General features: G+C 37.0%; 1 protein-coding gene across 3 annotated transcripts in view; it reads right to left on the bottom strand.

Moving 5' to 3' along the window:
* The window catches only part of SLC25A40 (solute carrier family 25 member 40), a 55,025-nt gene that overhangs the window by 26,280 nt on the left and 6,054 nt on the right, over positions 1-22,691 (bottom strand). For all 3 annotated transcript variants that reach the window (XM_059171026.1, XM_059171023.1, XM_059171024.1), the window contains 4 exons: positions 8,356-8,423; positions 6,672-6,792; positions 5,326-5,385; positions 2,983-3,089 (listed from right to left, as the gene is read on the bottom strand). In XM_059171026.1, coding sequence (XP_059027009.1) covers positions 2,983-3,089; positions 5,326-5,385; positions 6,672-6,768 — 264 coding nt within the window. In that variant the 5' untranslated portion in view covers positions 6,769-6,792; positions 8,356-8,423. The remainder of the gene's footprint in view (positions 1-2,982; positions 3,090-5,325; positions 5,386-6,671; positions 6,793-8,355; positions 8,424-22,691) is intronic.

Below are 22,691 nucleotides of genomic sequence, written 5' to 3' on the forward strand. Positions count from 1 at the left end.
ATATGAAAAGGCAAAGGAACTTTAGGAGTGGTTAAAATAATTTTGAACATTGAAATGTTGAAAGATATTGAAAGATAAGAATAAAGAGGGAGAAATCAGTCTACCTGATTGCAGGACTTATTATACATGTATAGTAATTAAGACTGTGCACTGGGGCACCTGGGTAGCTCAGTGGGTTAAGCCTCTACCTTTAGCTCAGGTCATGATCTTAAGGTTCTGGGATCAAGCCCCACATCAGGCTCTCTACTCAGCAGGGAGCTTGCTTCCCCCTCTCTCTCTGCCTGCCTCTCTGCCTACCTGTGATCTCTCTCTCTGTCAAATAAATTTTAAAAATATATATATCTTTAAAAAAAAAGACTGTGTGCTACTGAAATATGTAATAGACAAATAAATGAGAAAGAATAAAGAACCCAAAAATAGATCTACACAGTGTGCCCAAATGATTGTCGACAAATGTGCAGAAGCACCTTACTGGAGGAAAGACAGCTTTCAACAAATGAAACTGGACATCCAAAGGCAAAATGAACAGAAACAATGAAAAAAGTAAACCTCGGATTCATACCTCCTGTAATAATAACTCCAAATGGATAAAGGACTTAAATATAAAACATTAAGCTGTAAAACTTATAGAAAAAAAAAAAAACCAGGAGAAAATCTTCAGATCTAAAGAAAAATAAAGCATTCTTAGATTTGACACCTAAAGTAAGAAAAAAAATGATAAATTGAACTTCTTCAAAATTAAGCTTTAATTCCACGAAAGACCCTGTTTAAAGAGGATGAAAATAAAAGAGAGTGGAAAAATTATTTGTAAATCCACACTTAACAGGATTATTGTCTAGATTTTATAAACAGTTCTCAAAACTTATAGTAAAAATACAAATAGTTCAATTGGAAAATGGACAGGAAACATAAGAGCCATTTCACTGAAGAGAATATACTAATAAATAATAAGCATATGCAAAGATGTTCAATATCAGTAGCCACTAAGGAAATGTGTATTAAAACCACAGTGAGTGATCACCGCTAAAATAAAAATAGTGACAACATCAAAGGCTAGTGAGGATGTCAAGGAAGGAGAATAGTTACATACTGCTGCTGGGAATGCAAAATGGTACCACCAGTCTAGAGAACAGTTTCTTAAACTATAAACATACAACTTTCATATGACCTAGTAACTGCACTCCTGGGTATTTATTCTAGAGAAACAAAGATTTATGGTGATATTATGATTTATAATTAGAAATATACATTTTGTAAAGTTTAAAAAAATAAAAAAAAGAAATATACATTTTGGTCTTTGTCTATGGTTCCTGGCACACAGTTCCTAAAACCACTGTAATTTCCTAATTGACAAAAAGCAATAGAAGCATCTTTTGTTATAATATTCAGCCTTTTGTTCTCAGTCCTAAAATAGATCCAGAGAATAAAGGTGAAAAGAGTATCTTTGTTATTTATAACAAATTTGATCAATCACGTCTATATAAGAAAGCCTCCATAAAAATCCCTCAACTATAAGGCTTGGAAGCTTCCAGGTTGGTGAACACATGGAGGTACAAGGAGGGTGACACACCAAGAGAAGGAAGTTCCACACCCACCCCTCAAGCCCTGCCCTATGCATCCCTTCTAACTGGTTTCTCCTGAGTTGTATCCTTTCATAAAAAACTGGTCACCTAGTTTGTAAACTGTTTTCTGGAGTTCTGTGAGCTATTCTAGCAATTCACTGAATCCACGAAGGGGATTGTGGGACCCTCAGATTTACAGCCAGTTAGTCAAAAACACAGGTGACAACCTGGCCTGTGACTGTCATCTGAAGTGGGAGCAGTCTTATGGTGTCAGTATTGACTTAAACTATAGGATACCTGGTTGGTGTTCACTGGTAACTGAGGAATGGCTTGGCACAGATGAAAAAACCCACATATCTGGTTTATAGTGTTGTAAACAGTGCTCCCAGAGAAAACCAGTGAGTGGTTTGTTGTTTTAATATTTGCTTTCACACAAAAACCTGAGAATGAATCTATGTAGCAGCTTTATTTTAAAAAGCTCTAAACTGGCCACAACCGAGAAAACAAACTGGTACATCAATACTCTGGAACTAGGGAGCAATAAAAGGAACTAACTATTGATAAATGCAACAACTTGGATGAATTGCCAGATAAATTATGCTAAGTGAAAAGTACTAATTCAAAAATGTTATATTATTGTTATCATTCCATTCTTGAACTGAGAAAATGATATAAATGAAGAACACATTACCAGCTGCCAAGAGTTAAGGAGCAGTTGAGAGCACAAAGGAAATGCAGGTGGTTATAACAGGGGAGCAGGAAGGATGCTGTGGCGATAGAATTGTTCTATACCTTTAATGTATCAAAATCAATATACTGGCTGTGATATTGTACTGCTTTTGTAGGACCTTAACCTCCGGGGGGGGTGGGGGGAGGAAAAGATACAAGGGATCTGTCTGTATATTTTTCTTAAAGCTGAGTATTATCTACAAATATGTTAAAATAAAATAGTTTAGGGGCACCTGGGTGGCTCAGTCAGTAAAATGGCCAACTCTCAATTTGACTCAGGTCATCATCTCAGGGTTGTGGGATTAAGCCTCGAGTCAGGCTCCGCATTCAGCAGGGAGTCTGCTTGTGGATTCTCTCTCCCTGCGCCTCACACCCCTCCCTGCATGCATGTAACCTCTCAAATAAAATACATACATACATACATAATTTTTTTTTAATTAAGAAGTTTTAAAATATTGACTCCATTTTTTCTTTCCACATAAAAAAGCATGAATAGATGAAAGTAACAAGTTAATTAAAAGCAAAGGAGTACTTCCCTTTTCTTGCCTAAACATCTATGCTTTAACTGTGAGTAAGTGTGCTGACTATATCAGGGACTTAATACTCATCTGCAACTGGTAGATCTTTCATACACAGATTAAATATAAAACCAGAAAACATAATGTAATTATAAATAACATAATCTCCTTACCAATGTACCCTGGAAACGTCCTGGTTTCTTATACCACGCTTTGTTGCCTTCCTCTTCACAGACACACAGATGATCCATAAGTCCGTTACTATACACAAAACATTTTCCTAACAAAAAAGGTCCCAACAGTCAAAAATTATTTCACAAAACTGTACTATTTTTACAGAGGAACAAATTCAAAGTACAATGAATGGACTAGAAAATTATGAAAAGAGATACAACTTTGTTTTTACCTTTTATGATGTAAAATACATAAATTAATTTACCTAATGACAAAGAACTAGCCTCTAAACTCAAAGTGGTGAAAAGTATTTGAGTAAATTGATGGATCTTATGTTTTCATAAATGTAGTAAGCAAATGCACACAAATAAATTCTTTTAGGGTATCTGAGGGAATGCATAGGAATATCAAGGAGGAAAACCTGTTTTGAAATGAGCACATAGGTATACATCTCTTCCACTTGACAAGAAAACTCTGGTACCCAAGGGAAATTCAGACAAAAAAATTTTTTTTGAATTACACATACATTAAACATACATATCTGTATATACACTTTATATAAACATATGCAGAAATCTAATGGACACCTGAAACTTGTTAAGAGAGTAAATGTTAAAAATTCTCTTAACATGAAAAAATTGTTAATTTTGTGAGGGGACTGACTAAAATTACTGTGGTGATCTTTTCGCAATATATACATACATCAAGTCCTCAGATGGCACACCTTAAACTAATACAATGTTATATGTAAATTACATTTCAATTAGAAAAATACACAATTAAAAAAAGTTCTTTTTGAGTGCCTGGGCAGCTCAGTTGGTTAAGCGACTGCCTTAGGCTCAGGCCATGATTCTGGCTTCCTGGGATCCAGTCCCACATTGGGCTCCCCCTGCTCTGCAGGGAGCCTGCTTCTCCCTTTCCCTGGCACTCCCCCTGCTTGGGCTCTCTCTGTGTCAAATAAATAAAATAAAATCTTTTAAAAAAAGTTCTTCTCTATCAATGCAAACAGTGCTATGTTGACTCTTTCTCTGTATTTATGCTGCTCATTCTCGGTATTTATCAGCTTCTAGTTAATTTACCTCAACTTTCCCTCATAGCTACCCTTTCCCATTATTGGACTCACCCTGCCTGCCAAAATTATCTTTTCTGTTCAACCATATATATGAGTCTTGGATACAGAGATCTAAGTGTCTCCTACTGTTTTTAAGGATTTCTTAAGCATGTAGGAAACTGCTTTCCTTTTAGTCTCTTCCTACAATCCATCTATCCTGGTGTCTGTCTGAACTATAACTGTTGTTCATTCCATCTCAGTGCTGTGCTCATCAGAGTGGCATTTCTGTCTGAGCCAACATTCTCACAGTCCAAGCAGTCTGTTTTCCGCTAGTTAAACATGTTTGTCATAATCTTTATGAAACTGTAAGAGGTTTATCAAGGAATTGCTATTTTTGCCCATCTAATAAAGATGTATAACTGTTCTTTTCAAGTTCATATAAACTATACTGGCCAACAATTAACCAAGCTGCCTGATAAAATAATCATTTTCTACCACTATATTCAAGCAACAGTTAGATAACTGTTGGATGAATGTTTTAGAATGTGCACAGCTTTTGGACTATGAAGGAAGCTAGATTCTAAGGCCCCTTATGCTTAGAATTCTGGTCTTACTTGTAAGGCATATACTCAAATATTAAACCATTCTATGCTTTAATTAGGTATATAAAAGTGTTATGACTGTTTTATATATTATTTATTTTCTGGCTAGACCCCATGATGTACAAATACTGAAAAAAATTTCTGCCTGAGTCTAAGGAGGTATGAGCTTTTATTTTATTTTATTTTATTTTATTTTTTAAAGATTTTATTTATTTATTTGACAGAGAGAAATCACAAGTAGATGGAGAGGCAGGCAGAGAGAGAGAGAGAGAGGGAAGCAGGCTCCCTGCTGAGCAGAGAGCCCGATGCGGGACTCGATCCCAGGACCCTGAGATCATGACCTGAGCCGAAGGCAGCGGCTTAACCCACTGAACCACCCAGGCGCCCAGGAGGTATGAGCTTTTAAAAATTAACAAAAAAATTATTCAAACAAAAATGAATAAAATGGGGTGCCTGTGTGGCTCAGTGGGTTAAAGACTCTGCCTTCGGCTCGGGTCATGATCCCAGGGTCCTGGGATTGAGCCCCACATCAGGCTCTCTGCTCAGCAGGGAATCTGCTTTTCCCTCTCTCTCTGCCTGTTGCTCTGCCTACCTGTGATCTCTATCAAATAAATAAATAAAATCTTTTAAAAAAAATGAATAAAGTAACACTTAAAAGCTTGACAATATTCTCCATTCATGACACATACCTTTGGAGAATGGGTTGTTTTGGGCTTGGAGTCGAATTTTAACAACGTCGAGGGGTGTCACTATGAAGAAACATAAATTTTAATTAGGCAGTGATACTTATAAATGGTACAGATATTTGTCCAAAATTCACAAAATATATCAAATCAACTCCTCTTCATGACTATATAATAAGTAAGATTACTATCTTAAAATGGTTTTAAATTTAACATTCTCATTTTTTGACCCTGAATTCTGTTTAAAGAGGATCAATGAGAAGACAATGTAATGATTTCTCTTATGACTACTAAACTGTCATTTATAATATTTCTATAACAATAATTCCATTAATGTTAAAACTAAAATACTAGTATTTTAAAGAAAATACATCATCTAAGGTAAAGAATAAGTGTTTTGGAAGTCTATGTAAAAATTTGAGAATAACACTGTATTACAACTAATCAATAATCAAACAATACTAGTCTTCCTCATCTGTTAAATTCAGCTGTATCAAATAAAAACTATACATAATGAAGATTTGAATAAGCTAGCCAGAAATCATCTTTACTACCACACAGTGTTAGTCCATTCAGGAACAGCATGGTAAAGGAGAATGGTCTTAATTTGCATGCTATTTTATCCAGGTAGAAAAAAAAGGCCAAATAGTGGTTCTAGGAAAACTTCTCCCCCTTTAAGAATGAGGAGGTCACGGTAAATCATTAGATGATCTCTAAAATCTTTGCAACACTAACATGCTGACCTGAAGTAAAATATTACACCTGAAAGCAATACATTTGTCCTAATCATCTACCTTAAATAAACTGGCCAACTTAAAAACCATTGAAATACAAACTATCACCTAAGTCATTTGTCTTTCTATGAAAGAAATGGACTAAAAAACCAGAAAAATGTGGCCCAGAGGAATTAAAGAAATTCATGGTTAATGCAAGCAAAGGAAAAAATAATTTGTATTTGTTTCTACCATAACTTGTCCAAATTTTGTATTATTCGTTATACTAATATTTCACTCTATCTTCTTTCTATTTCAAAAAAGGCTAACAGAATTATAAAAATTCAATATTGACAGGAACCTCAAAAAACTCCTGGTTTCAGCCTCTACTTCTATAGATGAAAAATGAGGTTCAGAGAGAAGTAGGGACTATCCCAAAGCGCATTTAGCCTGCAAATGGCAAAGCAAGGAATAAAAGTCAAGTCTCTTGATTCTCTGTCCAAGGTTCTTTTCATGTTACCATGCTCATGGAGAGAGAGCATGATGCAGCATGAATCATAATTTTAGCATTATTTCACAGATGGTGACCTCAAATGGAAATCATTCAGTTACATAATCTACAGCAGTAACATTTTCTACCCATTAGTGATGTCAGTATAGCTCCACTGCAAGAAGCAAGCATTTGTTGAAGAGGTGTCACTTTGATAATCTGTGGTCCCTCTGATTCAGGATCCATATTTTTAACTGAATGAAGAAAAATCTGTTAAGGAAAAGATGTAAAATAAAAGTTTAAACAAACATGCCTTTAAGTTTGATTTCCATAAATTAAATAAACTATAAAAACAACCAGTATTAATATTAAAGCACATGTTGATGAGTATCAAAAATGAATATCTAAGTTCTATACAAAGGCAATACACAACTGTCATCAATAAAATATGTACTCTGATTCTCCAAATGCACTTCAGCTGTGTGAGCAGCAACATATTTATGAGACAGGTAAGAGAGCAGTAAGGAAACAGACTCTGGCCAAGTAACAGAATGAAGGCACCCGAATAATAAGTCTCAGAATTTGTGCATTTAGCCTCATAAGAACTACTCAAATACTCTCATCTAATGGAGAGTTAGCAAATATATCACTATTTGTACTGCACACCAAAAGTTGCTATGAAGGTATAAAATAAAAACACATAATCTTTGAAAGAAGCATTATCTTAGAAAAGTTTCGTGAGAAAACATATACTCCTTTGCAAAAAGCCAATTAATATAAGAAAGTATGAAAATCACTTATAAACCTTTTCTTCAAAAGTAACCACTAGTAACTAAGTGTCATCTTTCCAAATGTCTATGTACACACAAATACATTTATATGCATGTCCATATTATATAATACATACAGATACACATGTACATACAAATTACATGTTTACTAGTCAAATATGTACAAATATTCATATATCTGTGTACACGCATCTTTTTAAAAGATCTTGTTTAAAGAAACAAATAGGTTCCACTGTCTGAGTGGCTCAGTCAGTTAAGTGTCCCACTCTTGGTTTCAGCTTAGGTTACAATTGCAGGGGTCATAAGACTGAGTACCATGTCTGTCTCCAGGCTCAGTGCAGAGTCCATTTGAGATTCTCTGCTTTTCCCTCCTCCTCTGCCCCTCCCCCTGCTCTTGCAACCAAGCACTCTCTCTCTCAAATAAATAAAATATTTTTAAAAATATATATTTTTCTATTGCTTAGTAGCCAGAGTGGGCACTTAAAAATACAGACACTGTATCAATAAATATAGAGGTACATTGTCATTTTTAATACAGTTTTTTATATTTATCAGTCTCATATTGTTAGATAACTATGTTACCATCAAATTTTCCTTATTTATTCATACACTCTTACATAAATATCTTCATACACACAACTTTTTGTAGTCTTTCTAGAATTACTACAGAAGAAACAGTAAGATTGTGAGGCTCAACTAAAAACTTGAAACAAATTGCCCAAATGCTTTGCAGAAAGGAGGGACCAATTTACACTTCCACTGGAAATAAACAAGATCCTATTAACCCAAAATTTCACCAAACTCTCCCTCTTGTTACATACCATTTACTTTTTTTATCAACAGTTTGAAAGTAGTTTGCATACAACACACCCTGTTATTCTAATTACTTCAGAATATTCTTATATTTCACAGTAACGTTATCAAATTGAGGAAACTTAATACTCTGTAGTTTATATTCCAATTTTATCAATTATCCCAATAATCAACTTTATAAAAATGAATGGTGGTTTAATTGCTTCTTTAGACTTTTATTATTACTCACCTGGTTTAAGTCTTTTCTTCAACTCTATGCTCCAATATTTTATTGTTTGTAACATCAGTAGCGAAAATCTGTAGTGAAAAATGAAAATAATTGTCTTATCTTTTCACACCAGAAAGGGAGAACCTCAAGGAAAGGAGCATGTAAAAAAGCCTTAAAAGACAAATCAACAGGGGTGCCTGGGTGGCTCAGTGGGTTAAGCCTCTGCCTTCGGCTCAGGTCATGATCTCAGGGTCCTGGGATCAAGCCCCAAATTGGGCTCTCTGCTCAGCAGGGATCCTGCTTCCCACCCCACTGCCTGCCTCTGATCTCTGTCTGTCAAATTAAAAAAAAAAGGGTGGGGGCACCTGGGTGGCTCAGTGGGTTAAAGTCTCTGCCTTCGGTTCATGATCCCAGGGTCCTGGGATCAAGCCCCACATCGGGCTCTCTGCTCAGTGGGAAGCCTGCTTCCCTGCCCCTCTGCCCGCTTGTGATCTCTGTCAAATAAATAAATAAAATCTTTTAAAAAACAAGGAAAAAGACAAATCGACAAATATTTATTAAATACTTTCTATTAAGTGCTTTGAGGAATATGAAAAGCATTCCACAAATGCTCATATTACATTTATTAAATTTCATTTATAAAACTTCATAGTATAATAAACTTCGGGGCACCTCAGTGGCTTGGTCGGTGAAGTGTCTGCCTTTGGCTCCTGATCCTGGGGTCCTGGGATCAAACCCTGTGTCAGCCTGGCTCCCTGCCCAGAGGAGAGTCTGCTTCTCTGTCTTCCTCTGCCCCTCCCACAAGCAAGCTCATGCTTGCTCTTTCTTCCTCAAATAAATAAATATAATCTTTTAAAAAATAGTATAATAAACTTCATTTATTAAACCTCATTTATAAATCTTCACATTGTCCCAGTAAATTTATTTTGCTTAAAAAAAAAAAAAAAAGAACTCTCAGAGCAGAACACCTGGGTTGTTCAGTTAAGTGTCAGACTCTATCTTAGCTCACGTCTTGATCTCGGAGTTGTGAGTTCAAGTCTGATGTTGGGCTCCACACTAGGCATGGAGCCAGACATAGTACTCGGTCTTATGACTCCTGGGATTGTGACCACAGCTGAAACCAAGAATTGGATGCTTAACTGACTGAGCCACCCAGGCAGTGGAACCTATTTATGTTTCGTATCATTTCAAAACAAAACAAAAAATTCTAGAAGCTGAACATGCTGATCAATCTTGGTATCATGAGTCAACTAGATTTTGTGACACAAAATTATGTAATCAGGATTATCTGTAAAGCATTTTGCAGGGAAAAAACCTTTAATTTTAATCTCAACAATCCATTAGATCTAACTTCCAATTTATAGAAAATTCAGAGACTAAAGTAAGAGGGTAAAGAATGCCAAAAAATCGAAGTTGAAATACCATATAGGACTACTGTCTTCATTCTATAACAATGAAATTAAGTTGGGAAAAAGGTAGCAGGGAAGGGAGAACTGTTCTAGAGTAAGGGAATCTTCTGAGAGCCAGCAACCAGATACATCCTGGTTCAAATAAAATTTTAAAAGTCAGTTTGAGAGTACATAAAGAAATCTGAATATGGGCTGAACATGGGCTGAATATTAGATAAAATTAAAAATTATTATTTTTTGGTGAGATAATGGTATTATACCAATACCAGTTTAATACCAGTTATAATGGAAGGGCCTTTTTTTTTTTTTGAAGAAATTCATATTATAAATATTAAAGGCTAAAATGCTGTAATAGTTGTAGTTCATAATACTTCATCAAAAATAAATATCCTAAGTTAATAATCTGCTAAATCTAGGTGGTGAGTATAATGTATTTTTACTGTTTTATATTTTACTGTATATGGAAAAATCTGAACAACAGGATTTTTTAGGTTTGTGAAATATATGCAGAATCTCTAAGTCTAAGAAAATACTCCTAACATTCTTTTATATGAATATGGATAAGTGGGAAAATAATATACACATGCAAGAATATAGGTACATTCCTCCTCCAGAAATAAAAGGCCTACAATGCTTTATTTTGACATCTATTCCAGCAAAGTTGGCATCTGAATATGTTCAAACTTGAAACTAAAGCCAGAAAGATAGTTATGTTTCTAGTAATTGTTACAGAATGTTAAAAGGAAAAAGTCAGAAATTTAGATGTAACATTTTAGAACTTAGAATTAATGTTACTGGATTTTTTATTCTTTTTTCTTTTCAGCGTAACAGTATTCATTGTTTTTTGCACCACATCCAGTGCTCCATGCAATATGTGCCCTCCCTAATACCCACCACCTGGCTCCCCCAACCTCCCATCCCTCTGCCCCTTCAAAACCCTCAGGTGGTTTTTCAGAGTCCATAGTCTCTCATGGTTCACCTCCCCTTCCAATTTCCCTCAACTTCCTTCTCTCCATCTCCCCATGTCCTCCATGTTATTTGTTATGCTCCACAAATAAGTGAAACCATATGATAATTGACTCTCTCTGCTTGACTTATTTCACTCAGCATAATCTCTTCCAGTCCTGTCCATGTTGCTGCAAAAGTTGGGTATTCATCCTTTCTGATGGAGGCATAATACTCCATAGTGTATATGGAGTATACATACTCCTTATCTTCATCTTCCTTATCCATTCGTCCGCTGAAGGGCATCTTGGTTCTTTCCACAGTTTGGCGAAAGTGGCCATTGCTGCTATAAACATTGGGGTACAGATGGCCCTTCTTTTCACTACGTCTGTATCTTTGGGGTAAATACCCAGGAGTGCAATTGCAGGGTCATAGGGAAGCTCTATTTTTAATTTCTTGAGGAATCGCCACACTGTTTGCCAAAGTGGCTGCACCAACTTGCATTCCCACCAACAGTGTAAGAGGGTTCCCCTTTCTCCACATCCCCTCCAACACACGTTGTTTCCTGTCTTGCTAATTTTGGCCATTCTAACTGGTGTAAGGTGGTATCTCAATGTGGTTTTGGTTTGTCTAGAACTTATGATGTATTCTCCAGGGCTTTAAATTCTTTACAGTCCTATCAACGTACTTCCCTCATATCATCCTCAATGGGGAAAAACTGAGACATTTTCCTCTATGATCAGATACAAGACAGGGATGTCCACTCACAAGACAGGGATGTCCACTCACACCACTCACTATTTCACATAGTACTGGAAGTCCAGGCGTCAGCAATCAGGCAACATAAAGAAATAAAAGGCATTCAAATTGGCCGTGAAGATGTCAAACTTTCACTATGACATGATACTCTATGTAGAAAGCCCAAAGACTACCCGCCCCTGCAAGTTACTAGAACTGATACACATATTCAGCAAAGTAGTAGTATACAAAATCAATGTAGAGAAATCTGTTGCATTTCCATCCACCGATAATGAAGAAGCAGAAAGAGAAATCAAGGAATTGATCCTATTTACAACTGCACCAACAACCATAACAATAAGCCTAAGAATAAACCTAACCAAAGAGGTGGAACACCTGTATTATGAAAACTATAGAACACTTATCAAACTGAAGAGAACACAAAGAAATGGAAAAACATTCCATACTCATGAATTGGAAGAACAAATACTGTTTTAATGTCTACACTACCCAAAGAAATCTACACATTTAATGTAGTCCCCATCAAAATACCACTAGCATTTTTCACAGAACTAGAACAAACAATCCTAAAATATTTGCATAAAACCACAAGAGACCCTGAATAGCCAAAGCAACGTTGAAAAAGAAAAGCAAAGTGGGAGGCATCACAATTTTGGACTTCAATTTGTATTACGAAGCTGTAGTCATCAAAACAGTATGGTACTGGCACAAAAACAAGACACATAGATCAACGGAAAAGAAAATAAAATCCAGGGGCACCTGGGTGGCTCAATGGGTGAAGCCGCTGCCTTCAGCTCAGGTCATGATCTCAGGGTCCTGGGTTCAAGTCCCGCATCGGGCTCTCTGCTCAGCGGGGAGCCTGCTTCCTCCTCTCTCTGCCTGCCTCTCTGCCTACTTATGATCTCTGTCAAATAAATAAATAAAATCTTTAAAAAAAAATCCAGGAAAAAACCTATAACTATATGGTCAAGTAGTCTTCAACAGAGCAGGAAAGTGTATCAAATGAAAAAAAAAAAAAAAAAAGGTTTCTTCAACAAATGGTGTTGGGAAAAGTGAGCAGCCACATGCAGAAGAATGAAACTGGGCCACTTTCTTACACTGCACACAACATAAATTCAAAGTGGAGGGAAGATCTAAATTTGCCACAAAAAAAACCCCACAAAAAAACACAAAAAAACAAAAAAAACACACCAAAAAAAAAAAAATCAAAATCCTAGAGGAGAACACAGACAGCAACTCTTTGACATCGGGAATAGCAACTTCTTACTAGGCACATCTCCAAAGGCAAGGGAAACAAAAGCAAAAAAGAACTATTGGGACCCTAAGATAAAAAGCTTCTGCGCAGGGCTCCTGGGTGGCTCAGTGGGTTAAGCCGCTGCCTTCGGCTCAGGTCATGATCTCAGGGTCCTAGGATCGAGTCCCGCATCGGGCTGTCTGCTCAGCAGGGAGCCTGCTTCCTCCTCTCTCTCTGCCTGCCTCTCTGCCTACTTATAATCTCTCTCTGTCAAATAAATAAATAAAATCTTAAAAACAAAACAAAACAAAAAAAACTTCTGCGCAGTGAAGGAAACAGTAAATAAAACTAAAAGGCAGCCTTGCAATGGGAGAAGATATTTGCAAATGGCCTATGTGATAAAGGGTTAGTATCCAAAATCTATAAGGAACTTACCAAACTCAACACCCAAAAGAACCAAATAACCCAGTTAAGATATGGGTAGAAGACATGAATAGATACTTTTCCAAAAAAGACATCCAGATGGCCAACAGACACATGAAATAATACTCAACGTCATTCCTCATCAGGGAAATACAAATCAAAACCACAAAGAGATACCACCTCACACCTGTCAGAATGGCTAAAACTAGTAACACAGGAAACAATAGGTGTTGGCACGGATGTGGAGAAAGGGGAACCCTCTTACGCTGTTGGTGGGAATGCAAGCTCCTGCAGCCACTCTGGAAAACAGTATAGAAGTTCCTAAAAAAGTTAAAAATAGAACTACCCTTATCTAGCAATTACAATAATAGGTATTTATCCAAATGATACAAAAGTACTGATTTGAAAGGGCACAGGCACCCTGGTATTTATAGCAGCATTATCAACAATAGCCAAATTATGGAAAGAGCCCAAATGTCCACTGACTGAAGAACAGATAAAGGAGATGTGGGGGATATGTGTGTGGGGACACAGACACACGAATATTAGTCATCAAAAGGAATGAAATCTTGCCCTTTGCAATGATGTGGATGAAGCAAGAGTGCATTATGCTAAGCAAAATAAGTCAGAGAAAGACAAATGCCACTGTGATGTCACTCATATGTGGAATTTAAGAAACAAAACAGATGAACGTAAGGAAAAAAAAAGAGAGGGGGAAGTAAACCATAAGACTCTCTTACTTATAAAAAACAAACTAAGGGTTGATGGAGGGGAAATGGGCAGGGAATGGGCCAAATGGATGATGGGTATTAAGGAGGGCACTTATGTTGAGAACTGGGTGTTATATGTGAGGAATCACTAAATTCAACTCCTGAAACCAGTATTATACTATCTGTTAACTAGAATTTAAATAAAAATTTGAGGGACGCCTGGGTGGCTCAGTTGGTTAAGCGGCTATCTTTGGCTCAGGTCATGATCCCAGCGTCCTGGGATTGAGTACCACATCGGGCTCCTTGCTCAGTAGGGAGCCTGCCTTTTTGTTTTGTTGATGGTTTCCCTTGCTCTGCAAAAGGATTTTGGTTTCATGTAGTCCTAACTGCTTATTTTTGTTTTTTCCCTAAAGAAGAATGATCCAGAAAAAAATATTGTAAGACCGACATCCGAAAGTTTACTATGTTGTTGTTAAGTTTTATGGTTCCAGGTCTTACATTTAGGTCTGTAATCCATTTTATCTCTGTACATGGTATAAAAAGTGGTCCAGCTTTGTTCTTTTGCACATACCCATCTAGTTTTCCCAACACCATTTTTTGAAGAGACTGTCATCCCCTCATTGTATTATTCTTACCTATTTTGTTATAGATCAAGTGACCATGTTAAGTGTGAGTTTATTTCTGGGCTGTTCCACTGTTCCATGTGATCTATCCTGTTTCACTCTTCCATTACCATACTACTTTGGTTACTCAAACTTTACAGTATACTTTAAAATCTAGAATTATAACATCTTCAGCTTTGTTCTTTCTCAAGATTGCTTTGGCTATTCAGGGCCTTCTGTGGTTCCATGAAAATTTTATTATTTGTTTCAGTTCTGTAAGAAATGCTATTGATATTTTTGTAGAGATTGCATTGAATCTGTAGACTGCTAAGAATAGTACAAACATTTTAACATACTAACATAAAATATTAACATAAAAACATTAATTCCTCCAATTCATGAGCATGAAGTAACTGGAGTTCATAAACAAATGAGAGCAGTGGCAAAGGTAACAGGATAAAACAATAAAGTAAATCTCTGCTTATAAGCATACAATATATAAAGATTAATCTGTATGACTACAAAGGCACAGAGAAGGTAAGGAATGGAGCTATAAGAAAGCAAATTTTTGTATACTAAGATTAAATTGGTATTAATCTGAACCAGATTGTTATAAGTTAAAATACTAATTGTAATCACTTCAGAAGCCACCAAACATCCCCCTCAAAACAGAAAACCCCACACACATCCACAAAATGTACTAGAAGAGGTGGAGCTCTGGTCCAAGATGGTGACAAAGGAAGACCCTGAACTCTCCTTTGGACATACTAAATCTACACCTATTTATAGAGCAGTTCCTCTTAAAGAACCAAGGGCTGACTGAACAGCTTCTGCACAAAAAAGAACATATAAAGAAAGGCTAGAGAGACCACACAGAAGATAGCAGGAGAGATGGATAGAAGATAATGAAGGGAACCCCCAAATGCAGGGGACTGTAATGGAAGTGTAGGAGTGCTGACAATACGGATTCCATCTTTAGACCACCACCTTGGGGGCACCTGGGTGGCTCAGTGGGTTAAGCTGCTGCCTTCAGCTCAGGTCATGATCTCAGGGTCCTGGGATCGAGTCCCGCATCGGGCTCTCTGCTCAGCAGGGAGCCTGCTTCCCTCTCTCTCTCTCTGCCTGCCTCTCCGACTACTTGTGATTTCTCTCTGTCAAATAAATAAATAAAATTAAAAAAAAAAAATAGACCACCATCTTGTTCATTTCACTTAATGGTCCTTCTTGGGCTATGAGTTTCAGGCCCCTTGGAGACTCAATCTACATACCTTAGAAATGCTTGCCAAGTTCAGGATAGGGAAAGGCTTAATTTGTCCTTCCATGAATCTATTAAGGATAACAGTCTTTCCCATTCCTCACACATAGGAGGTGCCACAAGATCTAATTAAAGGTTACTGTCAATTAGGTGCTCATGAATCCTTTGAGCTACATGCAAACCCTTTAGCCTCACTACAATGCCCTTTGCATGTCCACTTATTCTATAAAATCTGTGTATTGAAGTCCAGACTTTGCAGAGAAAAACTATGCAGTTGCCGTGGATCATTCTCCACCTAAACCTCCCTTGTCAGTAAGTTACCCTGAATAAAACTCTATGTAAACTGTACAAAACCGCCTATTTTGTTTTTCAGTCTCAAAGTACTTTCTCAGTTTGGAGGAGACTTTACTGTCCCTTCCCACTTTCTAAAAGGGAACGGATAGTACTGAGGAACCTAAAGCAGATATGTCTGCCTTGGGGCATAGAAAAAAAAGTCTCAGTTTAAGATATCAGCCTTAGAATTCCATCAGCCAGGGAGCTGCTGGACCTCTCTTGACACTGGAGGGGCTGGTGAGTGTGCCACAGTTTATGTTTACCCTCTGCTCTGATAATGCAGAGTGGAGCACAGTTCTGGGCACCATTGATGGCCTGCCACCTCAGTGAGCCCTGCCATAGCTCCACATGCCCTGGGACACAGAAAAAAATGCATAGGTTTAAAAGAGCAACTAAAATATAAAAGATCCAGACCTAGACCTCCACCAAACAGCGAGGGAGCTACTGGAATTCTCTCTGGGTCAGTGGTGCTGGTGAGGTCCATGGTTTATGTCCCTCCAAACTGACAGCACACACAGGAGCAAGGTCTGGGTGCCACAGCTGGCCTATAGTTTCAGTGAGTCCCAGGTCCAGCTACACCAGACCTATCAGTCCCACTAAGGCAGCTCCAGGGCAGTATACACCAGGAGACCCCTGGTGGGTGCTCACTACAGCACTGGCTATTATGCCAAGCTGACACAGACATAAGCACCGCAGAACACCTCAGGCCTACACCATTTCACTCCCAGCACAGAGTACTCTAGGACCTCCTGACTCATGCCTGCTTCAGCTCCAATCACCTGGAAAGCTGCCCCTTCAGGGAGTGCCCCCAGGACACCCCAGCCCATGCTGACCTTGGCTCCAATCACCCTCCCAAGGCACACTCTGCAGTGAGCACCCCTGGACACCCAGACTTGCAAACACTTCAGCTTCAGCTATCTTCCCAGGGCACATGCTGGAAGGGAAGCCCAGGGTCCACCCCAGTTCCAGCTCACTTTAGCTACAGCTACATTGCCGGAGTGCTCAGAATGCAGAGCACCCAGGGACACCCCAACTCAGGCTCCACCTCAAATTTATTTGTTACAGAGAACATGCCAGGAACCCCTGTTCTGTGCCCTGCCTCAGTCATCCCACTAGTGTGCCCTCTGCATGGGACAGGATACCCCCCCTGGACCCACTTCAGCTTTAGCTATGCTGCCAGGGTGCCTTCTTCATGGAGAGCCCTGGAACTGCCCTGGCCCATGCCCACTTCAGCGTTGGTCACTCCACCAGGGCAGCCCAATGTGGCATACTCTAGGACCCCCAGCACATGCTCGAGATAGTTCCAGCCAGTCAAAGTCACCAGGCACACATAGTCAACACAGGGTCTGACCATATAATAAGACCATACCCTCAAGTGTAAAAGTACTCACTCACTAATTCATAGAAACAAACACAGCAAAGTCAAGCAAATTAGGAGAGAGAAGTTGCTCCAAATGAAGGAATAAGAAAAAAAAAAAAATGAATAGAAATAAGAAGTACACCACATAGAGTGGAAAGCAATGATCACAAAGATGCTAACCAGACTGAAGAGAAAAGAACTGAGAACTTCAAAAAAGAGATAGAAAACTTAAAAAAAAAAAATCTAACAATTAAAATTCAAAAATGCAGTAATTGAAATGAAATATATATTACAGGGAATCAATAGTAGATACTTGGCTGCAGAAGAACAGTTATGCAACCTGCAAACAGGGTAACTGAAAGCATCCAAACTCAGCATCAGAAAAAGGAAAAAAAAAGAGAGAGAAAGAAAGAAAAAAACAAGAATAAGTTAAGGGATCTCTTAGACAACATCAAGTGAACAAAAGTTCACATTATAGGGCCTCCAAAAAGAAGAGAGAGACATAAAAGGACAGAAACCTTATGTGAAGAAATAATACCTGAAAAACTCCCTAACTGGGGAAAGGAAACAGACATCCAGGATCTGGAAGCATAGAAAGTTCCAAACAAATGAACCCAAGGAGGTCCACAATAAGACAAATAAGCATTAAAGTGACATATGTTAAAGACAGAAAATTTTGAAACTAGCAAGGAGGAAACAAAAAAAGTTACAGACAAGGGAAACCATGTAAGGCTATCTGCTGATTTTTCAGCAGAAATTTTGCAGGCCAGAAGAAAGTGGCATGATATATTCAGAGCTGAAAGGAAAAGACCTGTCACCAAGAATATTCAACTCAGAAAGGTTATCATTCAGAATTGAGGGAGCAATAGTTTCTCGATGAATGAAAGTTAATGAGTTCATCACCACTAAACCAGCCTTACAAGAAATGTTAAAGGAATTTCTTTTAAGTGGAAAAGGTGATACTTAGAAGCAAAAAAATTATGAATAATAAGATGTAAAATATGACAACATATACATAAAAGATGGAAAAGTTTCTTTTAGAATGCAAAAAAAGTTCTTTTAGAATGTGTTTGGACTTAAAAGACCATCAATTAAATATAGATTGTTATATATCTAAGATTTTATACATGAACCTCATGGTAAACACAAACCAAAAACCTGTAATAGATACATAAAAAATAAAGAGAAAGCCAAGCAAAACACAGAAAGTCATCAATCACACAGAAAGAGAGCAAGAGAGAAAAAAAAGTAAGAGAATTACAAAAACAACCAAAAAATAATTAACAAAATGGCAATAAGTACACATTTAAATGCAAATGGTCTAAATGCTCCTATCAAAAGAGACAGGGTGGAGGAATGGATAAAAAACCAAGACCCCACTATATGTTGACTACAGGAGACTAATTTCATACCTAAAGACACAAAAAGAAGGTTTAACAATTGTAAATACCCACAAACCTAACACTGGAGCATCTATATGCAGAAAGCAAACATTAAGGGGGACTTTAACACCCCTTACATTAATGGGTAGATCATCCAGACAGAATATCAACAAGGAAACAGAGTCTTTGAAGAAAACATTAGACCAGATGGACCTAAAAGTATATACAGAACTTTCCATCCAAAAATGGAATACACATTCTTTTCAATTGCACGTGGAACATTCTCCAGGATAGACCACATTAAGGCCAAGAAACAAGTTTTAATAAATCAGGAAGACTGAAATATCATGGATCTTTTCCAACTACAACAGTATGAAACTAGAAATCAATCACAAGAAAAATACAAGAAAACACATGTCGAGGCTACACAAAATGCTACTAAATGGCCAATGGACACCAAGAAATCAGAGGAAATTAAAAAAAATACATCTAGACAAATAAAAATATAGTGGTCCAAAATCTTTGGGACATAAGAAAGGCAGTTCTAACAAATAAATTTAAATGATACAGCTCTACCTCAAGAAGAAAAACATTAAAAAAAAAAAAATCTAACTTTACACCTAAAGAAACTAGGAGAATAAGGACAAAGCCCATGATGAGTAGAAAAAAGGAACTATGTAAGATCGAGAATAAATCAATGAAATAGAGACTAGAAAGAAAAAAAAAAGCTGATTAAACTAAAGCTGGTTCTTTGAAAATATAAACAAAACGGATAAGCCTTTAGCCAAACTCATTAAAAAAGGATAGAAAATGAGAAATAAAGAATGTTAACAACTGACACCATAGAAATGCAAAAAATTCTAAGAGAATAATATGAAAAATTTATATGTTTGGAATTTAGATAACCTACAAGAAATGGATAAACTCCTAGAAATATACACTTTCCAAACCTGAATGAAGATATAGAAAATCTGAACAGACCAATTACTAGTAATGAAATGGAAACCATAATCAAAGAACTTCCAACAAACAAAAGTCCAGACCCAGATGTATTCACAGGAGCATTTTACCAAACACTTAAAAAATAGTTAATAATACCTATTATCCTCAAACTATTCCAAAAAAACAGAAGAGTAAAGAAAGTTTCCAAATACATTCTATGAGACCTTCATTACCCTATATCAAAACCAAACATATATTCTACAAAAAAATGAAAATCACAGGGCTATATCTCTAATGCACACAGATGCAAAGATCCTCAACATAATATTAGCAAACGACACTCAACAATACATTAAAAAGATTATTCACAATGATCAAGTAGGATTTATTCCTGGGATGCAAGGATGGCTCAATATTCACAAATCAATCACTGTGATATACCGTATCAACAAAATAAATGACAAAAATCCCATGATCATTTCAACAAATGCAGAAAAGGCATCTGACAAAATTCAACATTTATTCATAATAAAAACTCTCAAAAAGTTTATTTTTGTTTTTGTTTCTTTTAAAGGGGGAAAAAGGAGAGGGAGACAATCTTAAGGTGGCTCCATACCCAGCAGAGCCTCATGCGGTGATCGATCTCATAATCCTGAGATTATAACGTGAGTTGAAATCAGAAGTTGGACACTTAACTGACTGAGCCACCCCAAAAATGTGGGCTTATAGGTAATATACCTCAACATTATAAAGGCCAGATAGAAAGAATGGAAAACCCACAGTGAACATTACACTCAACAGTGAAAAATGGAGATATTTTCCTTTAGGAACAAGAAAAGGAAGTTCACTCTTGCCACTCTTATTTAATATAGTACTGGAGTCCTAGCTGCAGGAACCAAACAAGAAAGACAAGGCATCCAAATTGGTAAAGAAGAAGTTAAACAGTCACCATTTGCTGATGTCATGACACTATACATAGAAAACTCTAAAGAGTCCACCAAAAAAACTTTTAGAATAAATGAATTCAGTAAAGCTGCAGGATGTAAGTTACATGCAGAAATCAGTAGCATTTCTATACACCAATAACAAAGTAGAAGAAACAGAAATTAAGGAAATAATTCCATTTACATTTATTCCAGAAAGGATAAAATATCTAGGAACAAACTTAACCGAGGAGATGAACGACTTGTACTCTGAAAACTATGTAACACTGATGAAATAAATTGAAGGCAACACAAAGAGAAAGATACCCATGCTGAAGGGCTGGAAGGATATTGTTAAAATGTCCATAATACCCAAAGCAATCTTCAGATTGAATGCAATCCCTATTAAAATGGCAACAGCAGGGACGCCTGGGTGGCTCAGTTGGTTGGACGACTGCCCAAGGCTCCGGTCTTGATGCCGGGTCCCAGGATCGAGTCCCACATCGGGCTCCCAGCTCCATGGGGAGTCTGCTTCTCCCTCTGACCTCCTCGCTCATGCTCTCTCTCACTGTCTCTCTCTCAAATAAATAAATAAAATCTTTAAAAATAAATAAATGAAATGGCAACAGCATTTTTTTTTTTTTTACAGAACTAGATAGGTAATATCAAAATCTGTATCGAACCACCAAAGATCTCAAATATGCAAAGCATCCTGTGAAGGAAGAACAAAGCTGGAGGCATCACAATCCCAGTTTTCAAGATACACTATAAAGCTGTAGTAATGAAAAGAAAACATTATGGTGCTGGCACAAAAATAGACACATTTATCAGTGGAACAGAATAGACAGCCCAGGAATAAACCCAGACGTACGTGGTCAATTAATATACAACAAAGGCAGTACGAATAAACAATGAAGAAAAGGCAGTCTCTTCAAAAAATGGTGCTGAGGAAACTGGATTGCTACAAGCTAAAGAATGGAAATGGACCACTTTCTCACACCATACACAAAAATAAACTCAAAATAGATTAAGAATCTAAATGTGAGTCCCCAAACCACAAAACTCCTAGAAGGAAACATAGGCAGTAATTTCCTTGACATAGACCAGAGCGACATTTTTGTAGAGGTCTCCTCAGGAAAGGGAAACAAAAGCAAAAAGAAACCACTGGGACTACACTGATATAAAAAGCTTTCACCTGACAAAGGAAGTATCTACATAAGAAAAAGGCAATGTACCAAATGGGAGAAGATACAAGCAAATGATTATCCAATACTAGTGGAAGCAAAAATATAAAGAACTCACACAATTCAACACCAAAAACACAAACAATATGATTTTTAAAAAGGGCAAAGGATCCAGATAGACATTTTTCTAAATAAGACAAACAGATGGCTTACAGACGTACAAAAAGATCCTCAACATTAGTCATCATCAGGGAAATGCAAATCAAACCAGAGTGAGATATCACCTTATTCCTGTTAGAATGGCTAGAATGAAAAAAACAAGAAATAACAAGCACTGAGGAATGTGGAGGAAAAGGAACCCTTTTCCCACCAACACTGTTGTAGTGTTGTGGTGTAGCCACTGTGGAAAACAGCATGGAGGTTCCTCAAAAACTTAAACAGAAGTACATATCATCCAGTAATTCTACTGTGGTATATTTACCAAAAAAACAAACAAACAAAAAATAACAAAAAAACCCAAACAAACAAAAATCCAATGACAATAATTCAAAAATACATATACACCCTTATATTTATTGCAGTCTTACTTATAATAGCCAAGATATGGAAGCAACCCAAGTATACATTAATAGATGAATGGATAAAAAAGATGCTATATATATTTACATATTATAATGTAGTATTACTGAGCCATAAAAAGGGATGAGATCTTACCATCTTAATAACACAGATGGACCTGGAGGAGGTTACACTAAGTGAAATAAATCAGCTGGAGAGACAAATACCATATGATTTTACATATATATGGAACAAGTTCAGTGAACTGATGCCTGCCAGAGGGTAGGGGATGGGGGAACAGGCAAAATGGGTGAAGGGGAGTGAGAGATAGTTTTTCA

Source organism: Mustela lutreola, chromosome 4, assembly GCF_030435805.1.
Source record: "Mustela lutreola isolate mMusLut2 chromosome 4, mMusLut2.pri, whole genome shotgun sequence".
Taxonomy (NCBI): Eukaryota; Metazoa; Chordata; class Mammalia; order Carnivora; family Mustelidae; genus Mustela; species Mustela lutreola.